At 44.6% G+C, this 27,092-nt stretch overlaps 1 protein-coding gene across 1 annotated transcript; it reads right to left on the bottom strand.

Moving 5' to 3' along the window:
- Positions 1 to 68: 68 nt before the first annotated feature.
- MYBL2 (MYB proto-oncogene like 2) lies at positions 69 to 24,112 on the bottom strand. The gene is made up of 14 exons (XM_066625650.1): positions 24,073 to 24,112; positions 21,332 to 21,419; positions 19,244 to 19,312; positions 18,617 to 18,709; positions 17,016 to 17,236; positions 16,699 to 16,855; positions 15,492 to 15,764; positions 13,487 to 13,879; positions 12,743 to 12,882; positions 11,883 to 11,982; positions 8,837 to 8,950; positions 5,884 to 6,000; positions 2,600 to 2,749; positions 69 to 802 (listed from the first exon to the last, which is right to left on the bottom strand). The coding sequence occupies exons 1-14, from the start codon at positions 24,093 to 24,095 to the stop codon at positions 674 to 676; spliced, it is 2,067 nt and encodes a 688-aa protein (XP_066481747.1). The 5' UTR covers positions 24,096 to 24,112; the 3' UTR covers positions 69 to 673.
- Between the last annotated feature and the right edge of the window lie 2,980 nt (positions 24,113 to 27,092).

Genomic DNA, 27,092 nt, shown 5'->3' with positions numbered 1-27,092 from the left:
TAAGGCAGAAAGGCAGGTTGGTGTAGCTTTAGAGGTGATGATTTTATTATTACTGTCATTATTCTTTAACCATAAAGCTCTGGAAAAGGGCCTGATGCCTATCCTTATCACAGTGCAACCCACCCCATTCAGGTTTAGATTTTTCAATTGTATTCAGCATAAGCAGAAACTCCCAAGTAATTGGTAGTCTTCCTTCTATCCAAGTCCACTGTCTCTTTTCATCAGATAAAAGTCAGAGAGCCAGCTGGAGCAGACAGGATGGGGGCAGCTCAAGATAACTGCCGAACAAGGCCCCAAACAAGAAAAAAGGAGATCCAAAGGCTAGAACTTTCTTGTCACCAAGAGTTGATCCACCTCTTCGGTCCATCTTGCAAGTCAACTAGAGACAAGGACAATACAGCTGTCACTTCCAACTTAAGGAAATGCAAGAGAAGAAGAAAAGACGGATGGATGAGGAATGCAGGTTCTTTAAACAAAAAATATGGGGTTGTTGCTTAGCTTTTGACATTTATTCTTCTATTGTCACTCTTGCTCCAAAGTTTAATACAAAAAAATACATCTTTGATAGGGCTGACAAGGAAGGAGGGTGGTGGAAGATGTATTGCCTTATGTCTTGTTTCTCCCCCTCCATATTTGTATAAAAATGAGAAGCTATAAAACATTATGAAGTTCCTCAAGACAAGATTAAAGTCCGTGATGTGTGGTTTTGTTTCAACAAACCCAAAATCTGCCGAGCTTTGTCTTGCATGATTTGCTGGTCCCTAGAGCCACCACATGCTACTGTTTTCCAAGCCCTGGACATCTAAGGAAAAGGAAAAAAAAAATACTTTAAACATATAATCAATGACTGGGAGTTAGTCACCTGTGATGAATCACAATTGCCTCAAGGCAAACAGGTAGAGAAGCTTTTGTTAACCGAAAAGAATGCACAGATTTCTCACCCACCACAAGGCAGATGTATCATAAAATGACTTTTTCAAGATTTCAGTGAAACACTCCATACTGAAAGTGAACATAAGAACAGCCCCTAGGATCAGGCCCTAGGCCCATCTAGTCCAGCTTCCTGTATCTCACAGTGGCCCACCAAATGTCCCAAGGAGCACACCTGATAACATAAGAACATAAGAACAGCCCCACTGGATCAGGCCATAGGCAGAATTTAGTGCAAATTTAGTGCAGAATTTAGTGCACTATTCTGCACCAAGTGCAGAATTTAGGTTTCCAATCACCCCTAAATCCCAGAATGAATGCAACAAATTAGTGCCCCCGGTCTCTCTTTTTCCAAACCATTTGATGCAATACTACTGTATCTTTCCTAAACTGCTATTTCTCCAAGCTAAACTCTTACTTTCCCACCTCACTGGCCCACCTCACCCCAGCACTGTCTGTTCTAGTGGCTGTCTGCTGGTATTCATTTGCATCTTTTTAGATTGTGAGCCCTTTTGGGACAGAGAGCCATTTAGTTATTTGATTTTTCTCTGTAAACCACTTTGTGAACTTTTAGTTGAAAAGCGGTATATAAATACTGTTAATTAATAATAATTACTTTCTATAGGTGTGTAATCTGCACAAACATAGAAACCAAAATTCTTACTAACCAAAGCTGAATTTTGGAACCTGTATGAACAATTTCAGAATAAGAATGCCTGCCCATTTTTGCATGACAAATTTAGATTCTGCTAATTATGGGAAGAGACAAGAAGCTGTGAAGTACAGTTAAGCATGCTGCATAAGTTGGGGGGGGGGAGGACCATAGCTTTATGGTAAAGCATGTGCTTTGCACAACAACTCTAATTATAAGAGCCTCAGAGCAGGTGCATAGAAAGATCTCTCTGCCAGAAACCATGGGAGAGCCACTGCCAAGAAGAAACAATGCTCAGCTAGGTGAACAAGTAGTCTGACCTTATAAAAGGTGGCTTTTGGTGTTTGCAACCCTATCCCCTGAGCTTTCTGCATTTATCTATTATTAGTAATGTCCAAGGAAATCAGGGATTGAAACTATCAGAACTGCTAGAAACATGATGGGGAGCTATGAAGAAGCTACTTTAAAAAATGATCATCTATAGTTAACTCCGGAATTCTCATCCCACTGCAGCTGCCTGGAAGTCCAAGGAACCCGAGGACAAATGCCCCAGGCCAAAACTCATGGCCAGGAAGCTACAGGCTGTCACCCCTCCATGATGTTACAAGCGCAGCACAGGAAGCTTTAAATCAGCTTCTGGACCACTTCCAACTACCTGAATTCATCCAAGAACAAAACATTTTACAGAGCAGCTTAGAAAAAGTACATCTCACTGGCTCGTAAAAATACAGTGATAATTTTGATCTATTCAGACTGCAAATAATTACCCCTTTTCATCTTCCTCTCCCTACTCAAACTTTAAAACCAGCACTTTTGTAAGAATGTCATATGATCTACAGCTTATTCTTTTAGTGTATTGTTATGTCTTCATCAATGATCAAACCAAAATTACTTCTGCAAACCTGAGCTAGATGGGCCAATGGTCCTAGATGGGCAGCTTCTCAAGTCCACATGTTCCTATGCATGCCCATCAAATCCTTCCAGCATTATCATATCGGGGAAGCTGCCACAACCTACCAGAGCAGGTGGTCTGCATTTGCTTTGGATCCTTCGGGAAGATGGAGTCTTCTCAGTCTTTACATGCACAAACCCCCTATTGAGCAGGCTGCTGTCATTACTGCTGCTTGACAAAGAAAGGTTGAGGGACTGCGAAAGGAAGCTCACCGACTGCAACCAATCAAAGAAAAGAGGAAAGGTATCACTTGGCTGATTTCTCCCTTCAAATCTTCTGCTTTAAAAAGACAGAATTAAGAAGCAAGTCTTGACTTCATCATCAATCTCCTCTCCATCTTTCAGTCCCAGTGCATGCTTTCAGGAGAAAGTGGTCCCCTGTGCAGAGAACAGAATAAGCCCAATACCCTTATCCACCAGCTATGTCACCGAATGTTCTTGTTGACTACAAAAATCCCTGGCTGTTACTGTGCAGTAATGCCCTGGAATCTCAAACAAGCCCTTTAACAAAGAATCCATTCCAGAAGCTTGCAGATACCCCCACCAATTTCACAACTTCCAATTGTCCCATTCTAATTTCATAGTTGTCACAACTATAGAGAAACATTTACAAGTACATTGCAGGATCAGGGTTAGCAAAGCACTATCAGTGGACCGGTCTGGATAATACTCTGATCAGTCTGTGGCCATCATGTGGGATAGGTGCTTGGGCAGCATGCCTCTCTCTCCATCCTGATGGACCACCAACCCTATTTGCCATTTTTTTCCATTCCTTCAAAATGCAACTCTGCATCTACAAAAACTTGGATGCTGAGAGTAAGTTTTACATCACTCTTGGGCTTAAAAAAAAAAAAGTCCAGAAAAAGTAATATTCCACATGTGCTTATCTCAAAAACTCTTAGGAACTGTGGACCGGATCACCAATATTCTCATTTTATAACTTGTTAAACAAAGGCCAAAGACACAGCAGTTGGATCAAGGCCATCCCAGTAAGCTCGTGAACGACCTAGGCTTTAGGCTACAGCTCCAAGCCCAAACAACATTTCTGCCAAACTACACTGGCTCCCATAAACATGAAAACTGAAAGCTGTTCTACAGAGTATGCAGAATGGAATGACAAAATATATTAGTATAATTTTGGACCACTTCAGGCTACAGGTAGCAGAAGGGATATATTTAACAACTCCTACATATAATAAATTAGCTTTTCAGGGAACCGCTTCCTCTGATGGGCTAACAAATTAGATGTGCATCACTTAATGATGACTGACTTGATGACTAAATGATGACTTTCACTTGATGACCAACTGCATTTACAACGCAGTCCCCCTGCTGCAGCAGTTCTCAAACTCCCAGGGAGCTTGAGAACTGCTTTAAGTGTGAGCGGTGGAGTGGGGAAGGCAGCGGGGGCAGGGGGGGCAGCGATGCAATCTCCAGGATCATGTCACTAAGTGGAGCTCAGGGGCTTTCATGCACTTACCAGTCCCTGCAGCAGCCTTCCGGGGGTGCATGGAGCCCTGTACTATCCTCCGCAGGGCTTCCCAACCTTCAGAAAACAAAAGTGGAGCGATCGCGCCCCCACCTCTGGTTTGCGATCTTCCTCCTGGCCCCACCCCTTAAGGGGACAGAGTCCAGGGCCCTCAGGCTGGGGCATCGCGACACCCCAGTTTGAGAAGCACAGGTTGAGCCTCATTATTCGCATGGGTTCCATTCCCAGAACTCACATGGATGATAAAAATGCACTAAAGCAAATCCATTTAAAAAACAAAGTTTCCTAGCTCAGGAGATTTAAAAACAGCCTTGCTGACCTTTGTGATGTAAGATAAGAGTCATTAAGAAGACAATCATCAGTCTTCCTCCAAGCTTAAAGCACTTCACTCAGCCGCTCCCTTCACTAATGCAAAGTGATCTCTTTCACATGCTCAGGGGGAAGGGAGGGGTCGCCTGGAGAGAGAAGGATTGATGGATTGTCAGCCAGCTGCCCTTGCTCTCTCTCATTAAGGAGGCTACTGTTAAAGGACTGTTCAGTTTTTTAAACTGATTTTAAAAGGGTGCGTTTTCCCCCTTCCTCAGGGATCAGTACATTCCTTCTCATTTGCAGCGGTCATTCATATTTCGTCAAATCCATGTAGTATAACAAGGCTGGACCTGTACTGCCCTACTGTATTACATGCTAGTCAACTCCATCACATTACATAGATGCTATACATTCAGCCACTAGATGGGGCTGAATGTAATGGAATGCTCAAGACTCAATACCAGGCAACTCATCATTAAATGAATTATAGCTCTAGCCATAGGAGCTGTTTAGCAGTTTAGTATAGGTGCAGTTTCAGCAATGAAACTGTTTAGCTCCTAATCAATAATTCAGGAGAAGCCCAGATTTTGAAGTCTTCCTGCAGCTTCTGAAACCCCAAGAACCATGCAACTATAAGCAAGTTTTCCTCTCCTGTGATCAACCCAGGCAGAAAGACAATGTCCAACAGGTTTTTACCATGCTTTCATCTGCAACAGCTCAAGCCTTTTATTTGCAAGCTGCATGACTCAGTCACTAAAAGCAGCATAGATCATAAATTATTCCACCAGAATGAATGTACAAAGACTGTTTTGAGATTTTTGCTTTATTTTTTTTTAATGTCTGACTAAGTTTTTTAACATAGACACTACTCAACAGTTCATGCCTCCACAGGAGTGACAGTCTCAAAAAGTGACCACAAGGAATCACAAGGAATTAACATTTCTAGTATCCAGAGCTGCAGGTATGATGGCTTTCAGAGACCAGGGGAAGGGTCCCTTCTTGTACCAGTTGCCTATCAACCCTTCAGTGCCTAAAGGTTGGAAAGAAACTCTTTAAATAATATTGAATAGAATGTTGCAACAATATTTTATAGAATATTTGAATAACCAGATGCACATCTGAGCTGCCTTTTAATGTCAGAGCCATCAAGACCATCGAAGCGCAGGGCCACAAGCCCAGTACTTTTGAAAGCCTCCAGCAGAGCGTCTCTCTTGCTACCTGAGACTTTTTCAAATGAAGTTTCTAGATGTGAACTTTTTGTTGAAAAGTGGTATATAAATACAGTTAATAGTAATAGTAGGGATTCAATCTGGAATCCAGAACCTCCTATATGTAACATGTGCACTCTCCCAGTTAGCTGTGGACTCTTTCCAATCTAATCACCACACCGATAACAAAATGAGAACGCCACATCAAATTAGACAAGACATAGGATCAGTATCTCCTCTTTTTAAAAGAAACATGCTGCAACTTGGCAGGATGGGGCTGCAAATTTGGTTAGGCCTGTGGTGGTAGCGGAGGCAGTGGATATGGACACCTGATCATTGCTCACCTGAGTTCTTTTGAAGCACACAGGTTTGGTCATGGTGGAAACTGTAAGCTTTAAGTCTTCATCCATGATGTCCAAGGCAAGGGATTTCCTGACCTTCTTAATGGGACTCCTGTGTAGCTGAAAGAAAGAAAGAAGCAGAACATTTAGGTTAACAATAGAGGGTCTAAACGAACGGCAAGAGCAGGAGGGGGGGAAACAGTAGCCGACAAGATGCATCTTCTACTATTGTAAAAAGGAAGGAGCTACCATCCAGGTTGAACCATCAGGGTGTCAATGTTACAGAACACACTTGCAAGAGGTGTCAGTACAGCTCCTACTAAACCAGTGCTAGGCACAGGAAGTCACTAAGGGTGCAATCCTAACCAACTTCCCAGCACTGACCTAGCCTCAATGCAGTCCCAAGGTAAGGTAACAAAAATACCCTTAACTTGAGGAGGCCCCCTTGACTGCTTCCCCACTGCAGAGTGCAGTGCATGCCACATTGGCACAGCTATGTCAATGCTGGAAAGTTGGTTAGGATTGCGCCCAAAGAATGTCATCAACGTGCACTTTCTCTGCTGCTAAAGCGTACAAGCAGCGACACACTGGGCGTTGCACCATGGAGGTCGTGCAGGTTTATCAAATCCAACCAACCCTGTAAGAACAAAAGGTTAAAAATAAGCACCTGGAACAAGTTACAACACTAAGCCCTATGCAAGGAAAGGCCACTTATGACATAAGAACATAAGAACATAAGAACAGCCCCACTGGATCAGGCCATAGGCCCATCTAGTCCAGCTTCCTGTATCTCACAGCGGCCCACCAAATGCCCCAGGGAGCACACCAGATAACAAGAGACCTCGTCCTGGTGCTCTCCCCTACATCTGGCATTCTGACTTAACCCATTCCTAAAATCAGGAGGTTGCGCATACACATCATGGCTTGTACCCCATAATGGATTTTTCCTCCAGAAACTCGTCCAATCCCCTTTTAAAGGCGTCTAGGCTAGACGCCAGCACCACATCCTGTGGCAAGGAGTTCCACAGACTGACCACGCGCTGAGTAAAGAAATATTTTCTTTTGTCTGTCCTAACCCGCCCAACACTCAATTTTAGTGGATGTCCCCTGGTTCTGGTATTATGTGAGAGTGTAAAGAGCATCTCCCTATCCACTCTGTCCATCCCCTGCATAATTTTGTATGTCTCAATCATGTCCCCCCTCAAGCGTCTCTTTTCTAGGCTGAAGAGGCCCAAACGCCGTAGCCTTTCCTCATAAGGAAGGTGCCCCAGCCCCGTAATCATCTTAGTCGCTCTCTTTTGCACCTTTTCCATTTCCACTATGTCTTTTTTGAGATGCGGCGACCAGAACTGGACACAATACTCCAGGTGTGGCCTTACCATCGATTTGTACAACGGCAAAGATTGTAAAGGTGATAGGATCATCAAATTGAGAGTCTAAATACTTGTGACTTTAGAAGTCTCATTGTCAGGACACTTTTTGCAAATCCTGGAGAAGCCATGTTAGACCATCACAACCAAGAGAATACTATGGCTTGTGGCACTGACAAGGCTAACAGATTTATTGTGGCTGAAGTTTTTGCTGCCCAGGATCTGATCAGTATATGCTGGACTGAAAGCATATCCCCCCCCCCCACACCCCAATAACCAAAATCCTAGAGTGATAGTTTTCAAAATCTCTTCCAAGGAACCCTGGGATTCCTCAGAAATGCATCAGTCCACTCAGTGAGGAGAACAGCAACAGCAGACAAACTTCTCTGAAACACAATTTACCCTCCACTGCAACAATTTCCCTGTGCAGCTGCAGGGAAAATTTTGAATGAACATCTAGGATTTTATTTTTATTTATTTTATTTAAATCCCAACTTTCTTCTATCAAGAAACTCAAGGCACAATGGGGGGGGCAGGCAATCTCTCATTCTGGCACTGATCAGATCTGGACCTGCTCTGCTTGAGCAAGGGTGTTGTATCATGTACCCTCAGACAATGCCCTGGGACCTTGATTGTGCTTTCAGTTTAAGCAAGTCAACAGTGAGGCCCAACAGCTCTGGTCGCTGTCCTCACATGAATCAAGTGTGTGCCCTAAAATTGGTCCCAGAATTTTCTGCAAAATCCTGGTGTTTCATGACAGACACACAGGGATTCCCCAAAAGACAAGGCAATGATGAAAGAGTCAAAGTGAAAGTCTCCAGGCAGAAAGCATGGAAGTCACTGCACCTGAGAATTAATTCAATGCAGAATAAGTTTTATACTCATATTCATTTAAGGCAGCGGTTTTCAAACTCTCTTGGAGAGTCTGAGCCGCTGTAAGTCCTTACGGGGATGGGGGAGGCAGCAGGGGCGGGAGAATGCAGCAGCACGATCCCCAGGATTGCGCCACTCAGGGGGCTGCAGGGGCTTGGCTGTACTTACCAGAGCCCCCTGCAGCCTCCTGGGGGTGCAGGGAGCCCTGCACAACCCTCCGCAGGGCTCCCTGAAGCTTTAGAAGTGAAAGTGGAGCAACTGCACTCTGGTTTAGCAGAGGCGGGGTGCGATCACTCCGCTTTCACAGCTTTGGGGAGCCCTGCGGAGGGTCAAGCAGGGCTCCCTGCACTCCCAGGAGGCTGCAGGGGGCTCTGGTAAGTACAGCCAAGCCCCTGCAGCCCCCTGAGTGGTGTGATCCTAGGGATTGTGCTGCTGCCTCCTCTCTGCTTCCTTGCTGCCCCGCCCCTTAAGGGGAAAGAGGCCAGGGCCCTCAGGCTGGGGCATCATGACTCCCCAGTTTGAAAAGCCCTGATTTAAGGTAAGACAGGCTCAGTTTTTAAAGATCGCTTTAGGAATCGAAAGACAGTGTCAAGCATTTCAAATTCCTGCAGCGACAAGAATCTTCCACCTAGCCTGACATTCCACACTTCAGGGGTTATGATTAAAAACACAAGCCCATCTATCCCAGGAGTGCTAGAAGAGATGCTGCTTACGCCTTGCTTCCTCTTCTGTTTCTCTGGCTTCACATCGTCTTCTATGGTCAGTTCAATACCAGCCTCACTCCGTAGGACCTCTTTCAAATCTTCTTCCAGGTTAGGTGTTTGGGGCTGGGGTTAGCAAAACAGGGGAGGAGAGAGAATCGTTACACAATGTGGTTAGTAGCAGAGAATTGGCAGCTAACTTGTGCAGGACCACATACCCTAGCACGCAGCACACTTCTCCACCCATAATCTCTCCACCAATACATGTGCAAATTTATTCATGCTTCCCTGTTGCTAAAAGGAGATCCTCTGAGGCAAAAATCCCATAGTTGCCTTTGGGGGAAAAAATCTGGCCAAAAAAACAACAACATGAGTTTGCCTAGAGATGTTCAGGGTTGCAAAAGCTTAGCCTTGAGACTATGGGACAGCAACAACATCAAATATTCATCTTTCTTACTAAGGGTAAATGCGGCAAGATGAAATCTCCATGTCATTTGACTGTTTTGCTGACATATCATGAGCAGCCGTTCAAGAAAACCAGATGATTCCTAAAGACAGATGGGTAAGATTCCACGGGTAAGATGGTGGAATGCCTCATCAAAGATAGGATCTCAAAACACATAGATGAACAGGCCTTGCTGAGGGAGAGTCAGCATGGCTTCTGTAAGGGTAAGTCTTGCCTCACGAACCTTATAGAATTCTTTGAAAAGGTCAATAGGCATGTGGATTTGGGAGAACCCGTGGACATTATATATCTAGACTTTCAGAAGGCGTTTGACATGGTCCCTCACCAAAGGCTACTGAAAAAACTCCACAGTCAGGGAATTAGAGGACAGGTCCTCTCATGGATTGAGAACTGGTTGGAGGCCAGGAAGCAGAGAGTGGGTGTCAATGGGCAATTTTCACAATGGAGAGAGGTGAAAAGCGGTGTGCCCCAAGGATCTGTCCTGGGACCGGTGCTTTTCAACCTCTTCATAAATGACCTGGAGACAGGGTTGAGCAGTGAAGTGGCTAAGTTTGCAGACGACACCAAACGTTTCCGAGTGGTGAAGACCAGAAGTGATTGTGAGGAGCTCCAGAAGGATCTCTCCAGACTGGCAGAATGGGCAGCAAAATGGCAGATGCACTTCAATGTCAGTAAGTGTAAAGTCATGCACATTGGGGCAAAAAATCAAAACTTTAGATATAGGCTGATGGGTTCTGAGCTGTCTGTGACAGATCAGGGGAGAGATCTTGGGGTGGTGGTGGACAGGTCGATGAAAGTGTCGACCCAATGTGCGGCGGCAGTAAAGAAGGCCAATTCTATGCTTGGGATCATTAGGAAGGGTATTAAGAACAAAACGGCTAATATTATAATGCCGTTGTACAAATCTATGGTAAGGCCACACCTGGAGTATTGTGTCCAGTTCTGGTCGCCGCATCTCAAAAAAGACATAGTGGAAATGGAAAAGGTGCAAAAGAGAGCAACTAAGATGATTACGGGGCGGGGGCACCTTCCTTATGAGGAAAGGCTACGGCGTTTGGGCCTCTTCAGCCTAGAAAAGAGACGCCTGAGGGGGGACATGATTGAGACGTACAAAATTATGCAGGGAATGGACAGAGTGGATAGGGAGATGCTCTTTACACTCTCACATAATACCAGAACCAGGGGACATCCACTAAAATTGAGTGTTGGGCGGGTTAGGACAGACAAAAGAAAATATTTCTTTACTCAGCGTGTGGTCGGTCTGTGGAACTCCTTGCCACAGGATGTGGTGCTGGCGTCTAGCCTAGACACCTTTAAAAGGGGATTAGACAAGTTTCTGAAGGAAAAATCCATTACGGGGTACAAGCCATGATGTGTATGCGCAACCTCCTGATTTTAGAAATGGGTTATGTCAGAATGCCAGATGCAAGGGAGAGCACCAGGATGAGGTCTCTTGTTATCTGGTGTGCTCCCTGGGGCATTTGGTGGGCCGCTGTGAGATACAGGAAGCTGGACTAGATGGGCCTATGGCCTGATCCAGTGGGGCTGTTCTTATGTTCTTATGTAAGGAAATGGAGTCACCATCAGCATTTTTGATTTTTTTTTTCACCATCAGCATTTTTGATGATTTTTGTTCTCAAAAAAAACCAACAGCTGCATGGTGTTTGGGGTCTTGTTTGTTTACATGCAATATTTTACCATTATTCAGAGAAGCAGAGAGCCATCAGAGAAAAACCTCAGCAATAATACTGGTCCAACAGAGAGTAATTAACATAAACCTAAACCAGAGACCTTTGTTTTTTTTTTCCCACCAAACACCAGTTGACATGTTATTTACCTGGATATTTCTGCTAAATACGCTGCTAGCTTTGTGCTTACACACAGCATCTTTCTTAGGTATTGTCATGAAACTTGTTTCATATGGGTTTTTACTTTCTCTTGCATTAGTATTAAAGCAGCTGGGGCTCCTTGAGTGTAAAAGATCCAGGTGAGAATAGTTGGTTTCATTCGTGAAAGGATAAAAACCCTTAGAGAAGGGCACTTTGTGTGTCTTCCTGGTGCATGAAACCTAAGGGGGAGTTAGCCTCACTCTGGTGTTGTGAGTAAATAAGAGAAGCTAAACTAATTCTGACTTGTCAGTAAAAGAGTTAGGCTGCCTTAGGGTTTTATCTTTTCTTTGCAGTTTTTCAGCAAGTTCGCAGAAGAGTTCTGCCTTGGGGGAGTCTTACAAGTTTGAGAGCCTCCTATAACTGTAGTACTTTTAGCCAACTTCATTATCTGGATTGTGTACAAGCCCTTTTGTTAGTTTTTAATAGTTAATGGATCCTAATAAACTCTGTGTTTCTTATTCCTTTTCATCTGAGGTATCTGGGAACCATTACTCTCTTCCCTCATAGGGAGTAAAAGAGAGGAATTAAAGAAAACCCATTAAATAGCTTATGTGGTAAGGAAGAGAGATTTAGCCTAGGGAATCTCTCTAGAGAACCTGGTTCTTTGGGCTGGTGGAAGTGGTGTTGCTACCTAGGAGTACTGCCCCCTCCAGAACCCTAACAAGACCCAAGCAAGAAAGATCCACAAGTCAGCAGAACATACCAAAGGCCTCATTGGTCCATACTTCTCCAGAGCGTTCTTGAAAGGGGTGGGTGTATGAGGTGTGTTGTCTGTTACATATTTCTGATCAGGAGTCACAAACCTAAAAGCACAAATGGTAAAGAACGAGAGAAAGTTCTGGATTTTCAGTCAACTGTAAGATTCAATTGAAACTGACTAAAATGACAACGCTATTTTTGCTTAAGGCAATCACTGTGCATATATGAGTACCATCCACATGGATCAGCAACAGACCATACCAGAAAAGGGGAGGAACCCTCCACCATCATCCAGGAATGTCTGTCTAAGGAAACAAACATTCCCTTACACTGAGGCCTCTGTGACTGCCTCCCCAATGCAGAATGCAGCGCATGCCCCGTTGGTATGGCTCCATTGGCACAGGGAAGTTGGATAGGATTGGGCCCTGAATTTAACCTGCAGAGCATCAATTCACTAGTGCTCTTTTGTGCACTCCCCATTTTCCAACAATGGAAATGGCAAAACCTTGAACTTCTTTGCTCCAAGATACCACTCAGTTCACATGTGCGCGCACACACTCTACAAGGAGTTGGTTTCCCTTTCTTGGTTTGTTCTAAACCTCACAACACAACTGCTTCACTGTGATAAAAAAAAAGGGGGAGATGCTTGATAGACAGGCTAAGTAGTAAGGGAGACCAAGTAAAGCTTAAAAAAAACAAAACTGTCACCTAAAGTTGACAAACCTGGGCATTAGTTAACCCCAGAAAGTCCACCTGCCATCTCAAGGATAATGTGCTCACAAAGCAATTGCCAGGCTTAGTCATGTTACAATGAAACCCAGATGGTCCTTTCTGATGTGAGACTAACAGGAAAAGACAACTTACGCTGAATTTTTCTGGAGCAACGGTGTCTTGTCCCTGTGCAACGGGGTGGTCACTATCACCTTCTGACTGCACACAGGTGTGGAAGTTAAGGAAGGATTCTCAAGGTCAAGGGTGTCTTGCTTGGACCAGAAATTTAGGAACTGCCAAATAAAAAGAATACAAATGAGAACCATCACTGTTTTAAGCAGGAAGAAAGTTCAACCAACAGTTCAACCAATTTTGGTTAGGAGTAAGCTAGTTAAAACAGTTTTGAAATTGATCAGGTCAATGCAACAAACTCCCTATGGTAACTTCCTATGCCACATTGAAGACACGGAAGGGCTTCCTGTAAGGCACTCCCATATTTAAAAAAAATGTAACATGGGAAGACTTTATGTACTCATATTTCTGCTTGATACACCTAGTACTCTCTGCTTAACTTCATTTTTTTTGGAAGCAACGATATTTAAGTTTTCCAAGAAAAGTTGTGAGGCATGGAAGCAACTGAGCCCATCACTGGGACGTAAAAACATAATTAAAAAGCGAGTTTTAAAGGCAGTTTCTGTATCTGCCTTGTACCCTTTGATTTCTGTATTTCAGATGAGAAGTTCCTCAGTACAAGTGGACTGTAGCCAGCCATTAATAAACACAGGACATTGTTTGAGCATACCAAGGCTGTACGTCACAAGATGACGTTTTTATGCCCAGAAGTAGCTACTGCCTTGTTCTTGGTGCCGATCAACTAGCTGCATTGCACTTACAAACCTGGGAAGGGGAGAATGGTAGGGTCTTGACAGGGGTGCTCTTAACGGGGGTGCTCTTGGGTGTCATGCTGTTACAGGAATCCAGAAAAGAGAGGCTAGTATTGGTGCCACCCTCTGCGACTGGCGAGAGGGCAATTCGTCTCTTCTTCTGCCGCTTAAGTACAGAAGGTGGTGTTCCAAAGGTCATGTCTGTGCGTGGGGAGATGGGAATAAGCTCGCCCTTGCTGCCTTTGCTCAGATCTGAGATTATGTGGCCATCCAAACGGTATTCTGTCACATTTTGTGAGGAAGAGTAGGGCTTGATAGATGGTTGCTTCTCTGGGCTGTTGTCCTCACTTATGGACGGCTCCTCCGGCAGGTCAAACTGAGTCAGATCACACCAGCCATCTGGGTCCTGCCGGAATGGGAAGAATTCAGAAATGAGCTGAGACAAGGATAAAAAGGAAGGGAAGCAGAAGCAGTGGCAGGGTACCAACATTAATAGATCCCCAAGCCATTAAATTGTTACTGAATGCAAACGCTCGGCTCAAGCATCTTTATTCATGTATACAGCTTCAATAGTTTTACTGGCTTAAAAAGAAAGACTAATTCTTGGAAGGTAAGTATGATCACTGGCTGTTAAGCACAATGAGGATATGGTACCTCCTTGTTCACAGCAGCGGTATCTCTCTGAATACCAGTTGCTGAGAGCAGGAATGGGCTATGACCTTCATGCCCTACTTGTGGGTTTTCCAGAAGCTAGCCACTATGGAAAAACAGAAGGTCACACCCAATGGACCTTCCTGATACAGCCCGGTTCTTACATTATTGGCTATCCCTCTCAAGTGATCCTTTCAGCTAAAGGACAATTTCAACACAGGTTTTTATACAGGCCTCTATTTTATACAGGCCTTTATTTTCTTCTAATATAGGTATAACTACCATTTCCTTAGCACTAAGGATTGCAACAGCAATGCAAGAAAAAAGCTGCAGACTTCCATTTTTATATATGCCCAAGATTAACCCATGAGCATGAAACTGGTCAGTTATAACATTTGTACAAGCTTTCACAAAAGTGTCACGCCATATCTTTATTACAACAACTAGCTCCGAGGGAAGGACAGGGAAAGCAGACACACCTGGTGAGATGTCCATTACCCAGCACACCCTGCCCCCACCAGAGGTGACCTTCCCTGCCTCCCAACTGCCACCTCGCAGCAACAGAGGAAAGGACCTAATTAAGTGCAGTATAAAAAGATGCATTTTAAAGTACAGGTTGAGCCTCATTCCTGGGTTCTGTTCCCAGAACTCAGGTGAATAGCAAAAAACTAAAGCAAATCCATTTAAAAAACAAAGTTCTCTTGCTCAGGCGTTTTAAAATAGCCTTGCTGACCTTTATGATTTAAGATAAGAGTCATTAAAAAGACAATCCATCAAGCAGTCCTCCTCCCTTCACCAATGCAGTTATCACCATTCTTTCACTTGCTCAGGGGGAAGGGAGGGGTCACCTGGAGAGAGGACTGATGGATTGTCAGCCAGCTCCCCCCCCCATTAAGAAGGCTATTGTTAAAGGACTGTTCAGTTTTTAAAACTGATTTTAAAGAGGTGCATTTTTCCCATTCTCCAGGGATCAGCACATTCCTTCTCATTTGCAGTGGCCGTTCGTGTTGAGTCAAATCCACCTATAAAAAAATCAGTGTATAACAAGGCTGAACCTGTAGTTCTGCTGCTGCTACATGAGGTTTCCAATAACCTTCATGAAAACTGGTCTGCCAGGTTTGCCTGAAAAGCAGCATATACTGTAAACAGCTTAAATAAATACATGTACTGCAAGACCACTCAACTCCCTCAGTACCCCCTCATTCTTGCAGCAGGCTTCAAAATCCATGCCCATTATGGGAAAGAAAAAAAGAGAAAGCAGTATATACGTCTTTGCTGCACTTGCTTTCTACTCATCCTGATAAGTGCAACCCGCCTACACTTGCTTCCCCCACCCTTTATATGGAAACAAACGCTCTGCTTCTTACAGATTCAATCATGTCCAGGGCTTCTGTAATGGCTGGGGCTGCAGTGGTGGAAAGATAACTGCTGCCTTCCACCACCCAGGCATACGGAAAGGAGCCTTCCTCCAAAGCATCATCGGGCATCGGGCTGTCTGCTGTTTCCGTGGCATCCTCCTCCGCCAGGCCTTCTGACAGCGGCTCAGAAGACAGTGTTTGCAAGCCGAGTGACTCTTCATCATTGGCTTCCTCCTCTTTTACTTCCAAAACACGTGCAGGCCAGTTGGTTACAAATGTTTGCTGGGCAAGACAAATGAGGATTTGAAGGACTACATGCTGACAACACCATGCACATGCACACAACTCATTTAGCTGGCTGTAGTCAAAGAACATCAAGGGATCAGAGACAGGGACTAAAACCACAAGGCATTGGCCAAAACTACCTCAAAGAGATAAGTCAAGATGTTTTTCTATTTCATGACTACCCTGCATGTATGCGATTACTTCGTGCATTTTCTGAAGCACAAAAGCAGCATATAGATTTCTGTTTCAAAGACAATCATTATTATAATTAACATTTATATCCTGCCTTTCCTTCAAGGAGCAAAAGGAGACACACATGGTTCTTCCTCCAATCTGATCCTCAAAAACCATGGTCCCCATATCACGGTACTGCTGCTTTGAGAAAAGACCTTCCTAGCATGGCACTCACCATTCCACGTCACAGCTTCTTATCTTTCCATCTGATCTCTTCACAAACTCATACCAGGCAGCCGCTTTAGCTGCCCAGTGCCCAGTAGGTTCTGCACCCGATTTCTGGGGGGATTTGGCTGCCCAAAACGAATTTGTGAGGATATCGAATAGAAAGATAAGATGCTGCGGCACAGAACGGCAAGTGCCACGCCAGGAGGTTTTTTCTTAATGCCAGATCCGGCCCACAGACCGTAGTTTGGGCCTGCTGCTTAAAAAACAACATTAAGAAGTGGGTAGGCTACTTCCAAGCGGCTTTGTAAAACAAGGTCCAAGTGGCCTTGTAAAACAACACAAAAGTATTACATTGAAGTTGGCAGCCCTGTCAACATGTGCCAAATATGGGGCAAGAAACTGAACACTACACTGACTATCATGACCGCTCCTCATCTGAAAGCTGAAAAAAACAAAGCTCATCAATTAAGAACATACAAAAACTAGTTTCCTTGGTTGGGGAGGGATGGAGACAAACGTTTTGCAATACCTGGTTCTCAGCTTCCTGGGCCTGTTGGCTTTCCTTGCCTTCCACCTCCACCAGCACATAAAGAGACTTGGAATCTTTAGTTTCATTGAAAAAGCTTCCTGTGTCCACCTTCCTTTTAATAGTGGAATTCCAGTGGTTTTTCACTGCATTGTCAGTCCTGTAAAAAGAGACAATGAAGAGTGTGTGCACGCAATGGGCACATGCAGAATGCTAATTGTGAACGGAGAAGTGGCCTGATATCTTCCTGTTCTGACCCTCATTGGAATGGCTCGGCAGAACCACCCAAAATCTACCCTTGAACAAAGTAGAGAACCTACCTCCCAGGCAGCAGCTTAGCAATTTCAGCCCATCGGTTTCCGAGAACCTTGTGAGCCTTGCAAATGATGCGGTCTTCCTCCTCTGTCCATGATGACTTTTTCACCTCGGGGTTCAAGTGGTTATGCCAGCGCTCCCGACACTGTTTTCCCAGCCTGCCTTTCAAGTGCTTTGCTATAAGCGTCCACTGCTTCGTGCCGTATTTTTTCACCAATTCAATTACCTTGTGGTAGAAATAAGATCAGCCATTACAGAGAGCACACTTCTCTGAAGGGTTTTTTTTGTCTTTCACAGTCAGTGAGGACCAGCAGATGTGTTTACCAAAGCACAAGCAACTCATGAGTTACCAAGCAACTCATGTTGCTTATAACCTAGGATTAGAGTTCTGAGTTCCCCATTGTCCTGCCTTTGCAATGGGACTCGTGCTAGTGTTCTGCAAATGTCGTACAGACACATGCGCACCCTGTAGCAAGGATCCCTAGAGCTTAATATGGGCAAAGTCAGGCAATCAAACTGACATCTGAACCAGCGCTTCCATTAGAACAGTGGCAACTAAAACCAGTGACTCTTTGGGAGTAAGTCAGGTTTTCCCAACCTGCAAGCCACAATCAAAATGTTGCTTTATTGCATTTTTCTTTTTAATTGGAACTTGTCATGGTGGAATGCAGGGAGGTCACTGCCACTCGATTTTAGAGAACAACTATCAGAGTCAAAGTTGTGCTTATTGTTTTTACAGCTAGACTCACACTGTTTGGAAGGCACTGTATTTAGCCATGCAAAATGAAAATCTATCATAAGTCTCATAAAAAACTAGCCCAGGTACAGACAGACATTGTTCTCTTCAAATGCAGACAACAGGGCACCATGGAGAACAGAGTGAACAACAGACCACTACTGTAATATACTACACAGACCAGGCTGACTGTCCAAAATGCTATGAACCATGTTAGCTGTCTCTTACAGAGCAAAGAAGAATGAATGAAAGCATGACCTCTCAGACTTGGATTCTTACAGAAAGAACCAACCATCCACATAGCCTTGCACTTGGCATGACTTTTCGGAAACAAGGCATGTAATCTATTATGAACATATGAACTCTAAAGGGGGACACCAAGCTGCATGTTACTTTGTGCCCTAATAGAGATGTCCTCCCCTCACCCAACAATATTGTGAACCTATCCAATCACACACACTGAGCGCAGAACAAAAGTCAATTATTTCCCAAGGGGCCCATTGCAGCTAATGAAGTGAATGGTAGCTCACAAAAGTTTATGCTGAAACAAATGCTCAGGTGCTACAATGCTCTTTGCAGGGCAAATTCCTCTCTAGACTCGATAGCAACAAAGGTGGAGCACATGAACACAGACAGGATGGAATTTGGATAGAGGCCAGAGCTCAGTGGATGAGCATCTGCCTTGCACTCAGAAGGTCCCAAGGTCAATCTACAGTTAGTGCAGACAAAAATTCTGGAGAGCTATTGCTAGTCAGCATTGACAATTCTGAGCTAGATGGCCAAGTGGTTGGACACAACAGAAAACAGCATCCTCTACTCCTACTCCAGTTTCTTCACTTATATATCATCAATGCTTGAGAAAACTGTTACCTTTTGATCTTCATGTTTTGTCCATGGACCTTTCACCAAAACTGGGTTTAGCACCCTCAGCCAACGGTACTGACATTGCTGCTCAGTGCGGTTCTATGAAAGCAAGTTGAGACAGATGCACATCAGACTTCAAGGGCAGTCATAAAAATAGACAAGAAAAAGCACAAGAGAGAATGCCACCATATTTTCAGCTAGCTGTTTTGTTTTTGCAACTCTGCCTTTTCTCTGAGTCAAACAAGAACTCCCCCAAAATAATGAAGGACAAAAACCTTCGTCTCCCCTTCCATTGCTCAGTTACAGAGCACACATTTTCCATGCAGAGGGCCCCAAGTTGAATCCCTGGTGTCTTCAGGTAGTGTGAGAAAAGCCCCTTTCTGAAACTACAGAGTGCTGCTACAATTAGCAAAGATGAATAAGGCAACTTCCTACAAAACCTAGGACTCCATGGCATCCGATTCCTGCATCTCCAGTTAAACAGATCTCAGACAGAGCTGGGAAAGAGAAAGACCTTTGCCTTGGAGAGCTGCTGTCAGTCAAAGAAAACAGTACAGGTACATTTAGTCCAACAGTATGACAGTATGAGGCAGCTTCCCCTGTTCCCTTTCCTGAAAAAAAAACTCCACTTACGGGAAAGTGACTTGCCAGGAACTTCCAGTCATGTCCAAACTGCGTCACCAGCGAATTCAGTAGCTCATCCTGCAAAAAGCAACACGGTCTGCCTTTTGCATATAACATCACAACCATAAAGAGTACCTTTGTACCCAGATTCAGTATTTCAGAAAGAAGAGGTGGTAAGTCAGCAGGTTGGAAGTTTGGTGAATTCATGGATCCTAGCATGCCAAAATGAAGGCAAGAGGCTGGAGCCAGTTGTTCTTACACCATCCTCACAAATCAGGCTGATATCCAGAAACTAAGACTTGCACTGCACTATGCAGCAGGAACAACAGCAGATAGGATCTTATAGTGCATTGTCTGCAAGTCCTCCCCATGTTCTGCAGAAAAGAAGTACCATCCAATGGGCAACGGTCCCTCACACCTTATCCCAATGTCTCGCAAAGAGTGTGTTGCTAGTCTGCTACTGGCACAAATCTGCATCAGGAAAATACTGGGCAGTGCTGTTATAGTGGCAAACAGGGAAGAATCGGATAGCTCTATCTCATGAGGGAAAGGAGGATGCTGCTTTAGCGGTGGCTTCAGAAACCTCTGCTCATGCTACAACCAGCATTCCTTGTAAGAGTTTGGCGCTCACGCACAGACCCCTCCAACAATTGTGCAGTGTCATATTGCAATGCCACCTCCAAACTTTTGGCAATGATGTCACTGCCAACTTTCCACGTTGCCAAACTCCATGCTGCATGGAGCTTGGCAAGGAGGTTCTCAGCTGCGCACCTTATAGAGAACACTGGGCACAACCGCCAAGAAGGTAACAATGACTGCAGGCTATTGTTACCTTCTTGGCTGATTTGACAAGATTGAACCTCAAAAAGATCCATTCACAAGTGTGTATGTGTTCATCCCCCCCCCCCCACTACAATTCTGGTCAAATACAGTGGGCCCTCAGAATCCACAGGGCATCCATCCTTTGGGATGCAACTGGAAGCCACTTCTGGCCATGTCCAGGCAGTATTCTGAGTCCCTCTAGCTGGGTGCTTGGCATCCACGGATATTCAAATCTATGGATGCTTAGCCTGTGGATAAGGATGGCCCACTGTATGAACAAGGAGTGTAAGTGTATTCCTAGCATCTGATGTACTGCATATAGCACTGAGAGAATACCAGTGGTTGTTGGCTTTTAAAAGCAATTCTCCATTGTATTTGTAGGAAAATGTAGGTAATATAGCAGGACTAGTCAAAGTTCCCTAGGCAAAGCTCCCATTCTCATTTTATTTACTTGCTGCATTTGTATCCTACCCTTCCTCTAAAGCAGGGGTCTCCAAACATTTTGGCCAGAGGGCCGCATGAAATATGTGGTGCAGTGCTGAGGGCCGGGGGAAAATTTAAATATAAAATTAAAATTAGAGATGGAACTTAGATGAATGAATAAATGAATGACTGGGCTCCTTCACTCAGCCTCTCCGGCCCTCAGAACACCCTCCAGACACAATCAGAGCACAGCTCTGGTCATATTCAGTCAAGTGGGTCAGAGGCTTTCAGGGGACAAGAGGCTGGCCACGGGCCAGATACAGGCTCGCTGTGGGTCGCATCTGGCCAAAGGGCCAGGGTTTGGAGACTCCTGCTCTAAAGGACTCTCCAAGTAGCACTTGGAGAATGCACTATTCCCCCAAATAGTGGGGTGCAACTTCAGGCCAGGCTCATGCCTACTTAGCTTATCACAACCACTTCACAGCCAGATCCAGCCTGCCATCCAAAGAAGCTCATGGAGAGCTTGGCTTGGAAGGCAAAGCCTCCAGCCCAGTTTGTTGTGTGCCGAGTAGGGAATTAATTAATTAATTAATAGCAGAGCCACCAGCCTGAACTCACAGAGTCAGCAAGCCCAGGCAGGCAGCTCTACTATTTTCCATCCAGTGTGAAGCAAACTGGGCTTCATGTTCCAAGGCGAGTTCTGTGCAGCTGCTTCTGAGAACTCGGCAACCCAGACGATCAGCTGTGACATAATGATATCATCACCAAACCTCTAGTCCTCTTTTAATAAATAAACCTCCTTTAATAAAAAGATTGCCGACCACTGCTCTATATAATCAGTACATTACCTACCTCTTCACGTGTCCACTTGACTTTGCACCTGTTATCTCGTCGTTCAAGTGCATCTGAATCCTGGCAATGCAATTCATCTTGTTCTTCACTGTGACAAGAAAGGTTTTTAAGGAGAGAGAAATGCTTGTTAACACTGGGTTTTGAAAGTATCGATTTGCTCACAGTACAACCCAGCCTTGTAGTTCATCCCATTTTGTTTCAAAGATGTCGTTTAGGTCAGTTTCCAATGACTGCCACCATGTTCCACAAACACATATCAGAATCACCAATCCATGCACTGTACCTGCATCACAAAAGAGGGTGGCACACAGTGCACAGCTTCCTTGGTGGCAAGTTCAGAAAAACAGCAAAAGCAGTGGTTCCCCAACTTTTTTGACTGGTGACCTCGTTGACCTACTAGGCCATTGGGCACAGCTCCCCACCAGGGCTAGAATCCTATACATTGTATAGAATAGTAGGGTCTTTTTTAGTATTCCACCGTTCCCCTGACTGGTTTCTGCAGTTCCCTGGGGAGCCATGGCTCAGTTTGGAAACCATTGAAGTACAGTGAACCAGGGGACAATTAATCTAGATCAGTGGTTCTCACATATTTAGCACCTGGACCCACTTTCTAGAATGAGAATCTGTCAGGACCCAACAGAAATGATGTCATGACCAGAAGTAACATCATCAAGCAGAAAAATTTGTAACAATCCTAGGCTGCAATCCTACCCACACTTACCCAGGAGTAAATCCCACTGACCATCATTGTTAAAAGAATATACATAGTAGCTTGTTAAAAGTACAGATCTGTAACATTTCCTCAAATGCAGTCACATACCACGGGAACATCAAGTCTACTATATTAAAAATGAAATTCTGAAATGAATGGGGACTCACCTGAAATTGGCTCATGACCCACTCAGTGGGTCCCGACCCATAGTTCAAGAAACACTCATCTAAATTGAGAGATCATGAGTACACATTTCTGCTGACGGACTGTAAGTTGGGCTACTCCCGACTAAGTGTTCAAGGAAGCAAACACCATAGAAAGTGCGCTCAGGATTGCTGCTTTAGATGGAAAGGCGGCACAAGAAACAAACCAGAAAGTGGGCAAAAGAAGCTGGAGAGGGCACTACAAAGCTTTCTATGTTTCAGTTTTAAAACTGCTGATCAGGTTCACCAAATCAAGCCCATAATGGCATTTAAAGGAGAGTGCTGTGGCAGCTCCTCAATTTTGGCATTTGCTTCATCAGAAGACTCACAGCCTGTGTATCTTCCAGTGCACATATGTTTTTTCTAGCATTTGCTGGACAGAAACAAGGCAAAACAGTGATCATATGCCCTGAGCCTTTTGGATGATGTATGCTTTAAGTCCAATTCAATAAGTAAAATGCACACCAATAAATAAAGTGTACACCAAAGCATCACCAGCAAGCAAAAAAGAACCTAGTACAGTATCTAGATCCCTTGCATAGTTATGTAAAAGGAATCTTATGAATTTGGTGAGGGGAAGTCTCAAACAGATCTGTAGTTAAGCAACAAGGTTTTCTTGGTAGGCAGGTCTTCAGGTCGCCTATACATTCTTTAAAATATCCTGAACAACAGTCAGGATGAACACAGGGTTCTCGTTAAGAAAAGTGCCATGATTTTGGAACAGGTCCATTCCCCCTTCTGGAACATCAGTCCAGCTGTCCCAATAGAAGCTTACATCTGAAACAGTAACCATCCTGCATGCAACATGAACCATTCATTGCACTGCAGCCTTTTAACAAGTGCTTTTTGGGGGACACACCTAGATCTTCCCCAAAACCTGGAAATGGGAGCCATTCCCTAAAGATGACTTTCTAACAGTTTCATCTTGGAGCTGTTGTCCACCCCACCCCAAAACTTTCCAATTCAAGCAAAGGACTTTGATGACTGGGAAAAAAAAAGGTCAGTGCTTCCTCCCTCCCTTCCTCCCACTGCTTGGCGCAAAAAGGAGCATTTTGTTCCTCTCCCCCGCCCTGACATTTCAGGCGGGCCATTTTAAGCACCTTAAAGAGCCTTCTACCCACCCACCCCCATCCTGATCCAGAGGACCCTTTCCACTTCCACCATGCAAATAAGCCATTGGAATAACTTCAGGCAGTTTCCCATGCAAGATCCACCTTAGTGGGGGGGGGGGTGGATCAATGGGGAAAAGTGCTGCTTTCCTGGGGGGGGGAGAGGAGCAAGATTCTAGAAAGGTGGGGAGAAAGGATTCCCTCCCCCCCAGAAATCCTCAAATGCCCCCCCAACAGAGCAGTTTCAGGTAGTTCCCCATGCATGACCCACTTTAGTGGGGGAGTGGATCAATGGGGAAAAGTGCTGCTCTCCTGAGGGGGGGGGGAGAGGAGTAAGATTCTAGGAGGATAGGGTGGAAGCATTCTCTCTCCCCCAGCAATCCTAAGATCCTAAGCAACCCCCTGCAGAGCAGAGTTCCCCGTGCATGACCCACTTTAGTGGGGGGAGTGGATCAATGGGGCAAAGTGCTGCTCTCCTGGGGGTGGGGTAGAGGATCAAGGTTCTATAAGGGTGGGGAGGAAGGATTGTCTCCCCCCAAAAAATCTTAAAATGCTGCCCCCCCCCAGAGCAGTTTCAGGCAGCTCAAGGGGGGAAAGTGCTGCTCTCCTGGGGTGGGGGTGGGGAGAGGAGCAAGAAAAGGAGGTCCTAAAAGGGTGGGGAGGAAGGAAAGATTCCCCCCCCCCGCAAGGAAAACACTTTGCCCCCATGCAACTCACCAGTGACCCCTGCGAGACATCATGATTTTTCCTGCATTGAGAGCCTCAAGCAGCAGGGCATAAAATGAACTTCTTGGAAATAAACTTCCAAGAGGGTGAAGCGACTGCCAGGTTTTCCAGGGAGGGGGAACAGAACGCTGCTTAAAAGGCCCCCATGAATAGCGCGCGGAGAGCCTGAACTGCTGCTGCAACTGCAGACCTGCTTGCGCGCGCCCGCCCAGGACTCCAAAAGCACTTTCCTATCTCGCGCCAACTCCGCCCCACCAGCCACTTTTTCCGGCGGAGTGACGTAGCGGAGGGTGCGCGCGGGCGACGAGAAGCGCAAAGATTCGGAGGGAAACGGAGGGTGACGAAGGAGGGGCGGGCAAGAAGTGGCGCGCGCGGGCAATTCTTTATAGCCTTCATTTGCCCAAACATATCCTGTCCAATGAATGATGGTTGCCGAGCAACGCGAGGGGCCCACAGCCCATAAGAGGCCTGCAGCCAAGCGCTGGGCATCTTTTCTTGACTCTTCGAGCCCAATCCTAGGTAGGTCTACTCAGAAACAAGTCCCATTATAGTCAAGGGGGCTTACTCCCAGGTAGGAGTAACCTGGAGTAAAACACCTGTAGGAGTAACACACCTACCTGGGAGTAAGCCCCCTTGACTCTAATGGGACTTGTTTCTGAGTAGACCTGCCTAGGATTGGGCTCTCAGGCTGCAATCCTACCCACACCTACCTGGGAGTAAGCCCCATTGACTATTATGGGACTTGCTTCTGAGTAGACCTGCCTAGGATTGGGCTCTCAGGCTGCAATCCTATCTGCACCTACCTGGGAGTGAGCACCATTGACTATAATGGGACTTGCTTCCGAGTAGACCTGTGTAGGATTGGGCTCTCATCCATGTGCTGCATTCTGCTACATATACACACACATGTACACACACACCTGCCATCAAGGTAACACTTATTTGTTTATTACAGTATTCATAGACCAACTTTCTCATAGACTCAAGGCAGATTGCATCCGCAGGTTAATCATAAACCCCATTTTTGAATGGGGTTTTTAAAGGTATTGTTCCATCAGAGAGATTCATAGAACCCTCCATTTGTCCAGATGTTTCCCTTCATATTGCAGTCATTATTCTGGCTTGCCAGCCCCTAGTGCTTGCAAGCTTTCGAAGGCAGCTGCAAACCAAGCCTCAGGTGTTATCTTGCCAACTGACTCCTCCACATGCCGTCACACTCCTCCACAGAGATCCATCAGCAGCTACTTTGCTGCAACAATTGAATGACTGCCCCTTCAGACTTAGTAAAATTGTTAGAGTAATACCAAAGCAGATGATTTTCTATTAACCACTGACTGCCTTTGGAAAATATGTTGTAGTGCAGGGTATAGGTTTGATGTATTTGAGCAATTAATACACTCAACTTTTAAAATGACAGTAAAAACAGTCTGTACTTATGAAACAAGTCCCTTGTGTGTTAGCTATTTATATTGTCAAGATGAGGCATTTATATTAGAAGCATCATCAATACCAAAAGGTGGCACTGCTGCTCTTTATGAAATCTCATATATAGCTACCTGATTTGTTTTAAAGTTGCTTTGGTGACCCGAGGCAACATTTTCCAGTTAGCACAGAAGGGCCAGATTTGCATCCTATGCAGGTCAATGAACAAAGACACTGAATGGAGAAGTGCCTTCCAATCCTCATCATAAATGGGGTTCACAGTTGGATGAGTCCAGGATGGATGGTCCACATAGTTATCTTCCAGACATCAGAAGGATGCATGTTTGCATCTTTTAGGATGCTTCCCATACTTCAAACTGATTCTGTGCATCTTTACTTGACAGTAAATTCAATGGATTTATTCTATATTTAAATTTTCATCCTAAACCATTGAACTCAGTGGAACTTACTTGCAAATAAACATGTACTCAGAACTAAGCTTTGCTGAGTTCAGTGGGACATACCCTAATATGTGCAAATAGTTTGCAGCTCAACTCAAGCAGACCCTGTTAAAATCTCCAAGGTGGCTTCAGTAGTCACCTGGAGAACATTGCCGATTCCTGGACACTCCAGGCCAATGCTAGAGGGTTGGCAACCCATTCATTTCTCCAGAACAAGCAATCAGATATGGATGAACAAGGGATAATGCAAAAACCTACAGCAATCCTGCTTTATTAATGCTGAGTTGATCAGATCTTGATTCTAAGGACTGTGTTTATCTCAGTACTTTATTCAATACTAACATAACATTCACTAAGTAAAAATGAAAAAGGGTTAAGTAATTTAAAGGGCTTTAAAGGAAAACCAGAAGATTCTTGTAACCCTGAAAAGAGTTCATGTCATGTGTGTGAAGATGAATATTTTTAGCCCTGCGTGTTTGAGGATTCGGAAAGAAAGGGGAGAAGCTACAGTAACTGAAGAGGTGTTTGCAGAATACCCAGGTCACTTTCCCTGAAAACCAGCTTCAGGTGGTGCCTTTGTTGCTGTTCTTTCCAACAAGCTTAATTGAAAAAGGATGGAAAGGCTTCTCAATTGTTGAGAAGGATTTATAAGAGTTGCCGCTGGGGAGTCCAAATAGTAGTATTTATGTAGGTTGGACTCCTTGAAGACGGCCTAAAGTGAGTAGCTTCTAAAAATGGGGCTTTGAGAAATAAGTTGCTAAAAGAAATAATATTCTCTTGTAAAACTTATTCTTGTTTAAATGAAGTTAGTTTTAGTCATATTTGATATTTCCTCAGGAAAATACTACCTCAGACCTTAGCAACAGAAGTTCCATTACTTCGGAGGTTCTCAAAGCAGGGTGTTGTGATGCCTCAGCCTGAAAATCTCTGTCTTTGCCCATTCAAGGATGTGATCTATGCAGTGATGTGATTCCCAGAAATATTATTATTCTATTAATTTATACCCTGCCTTTTTGCCCAACGGGCCCACAAGGTGGCTTACAAACACTTTAAAAAATACAACATTAAAAACAATCATTAAAAACAATTTACAATAATTAGAAAATCTAAAAACAAACAAACCCCATA

This window comes from Tiliqua scincoides, chromosome 4, assembly GCF_035046505.1.
Source record: "Tiliqua scincoides isolate rTilSci1 chromosome 4, rTilSci1.hap2, whole genome shotgun sequence".
Taxonomy (NCBI): domain Eukaryota; kingdom Metazoa; phylum Chordata; class Lepidosauria; order Squamata; family Scincidae; genus Tiliqua; species Tiliqua scincoides.
Note: the sequence above shows the minus strand (reverse complement) of the source record. Positions and strands in the feature narration are given on the sequence as shown.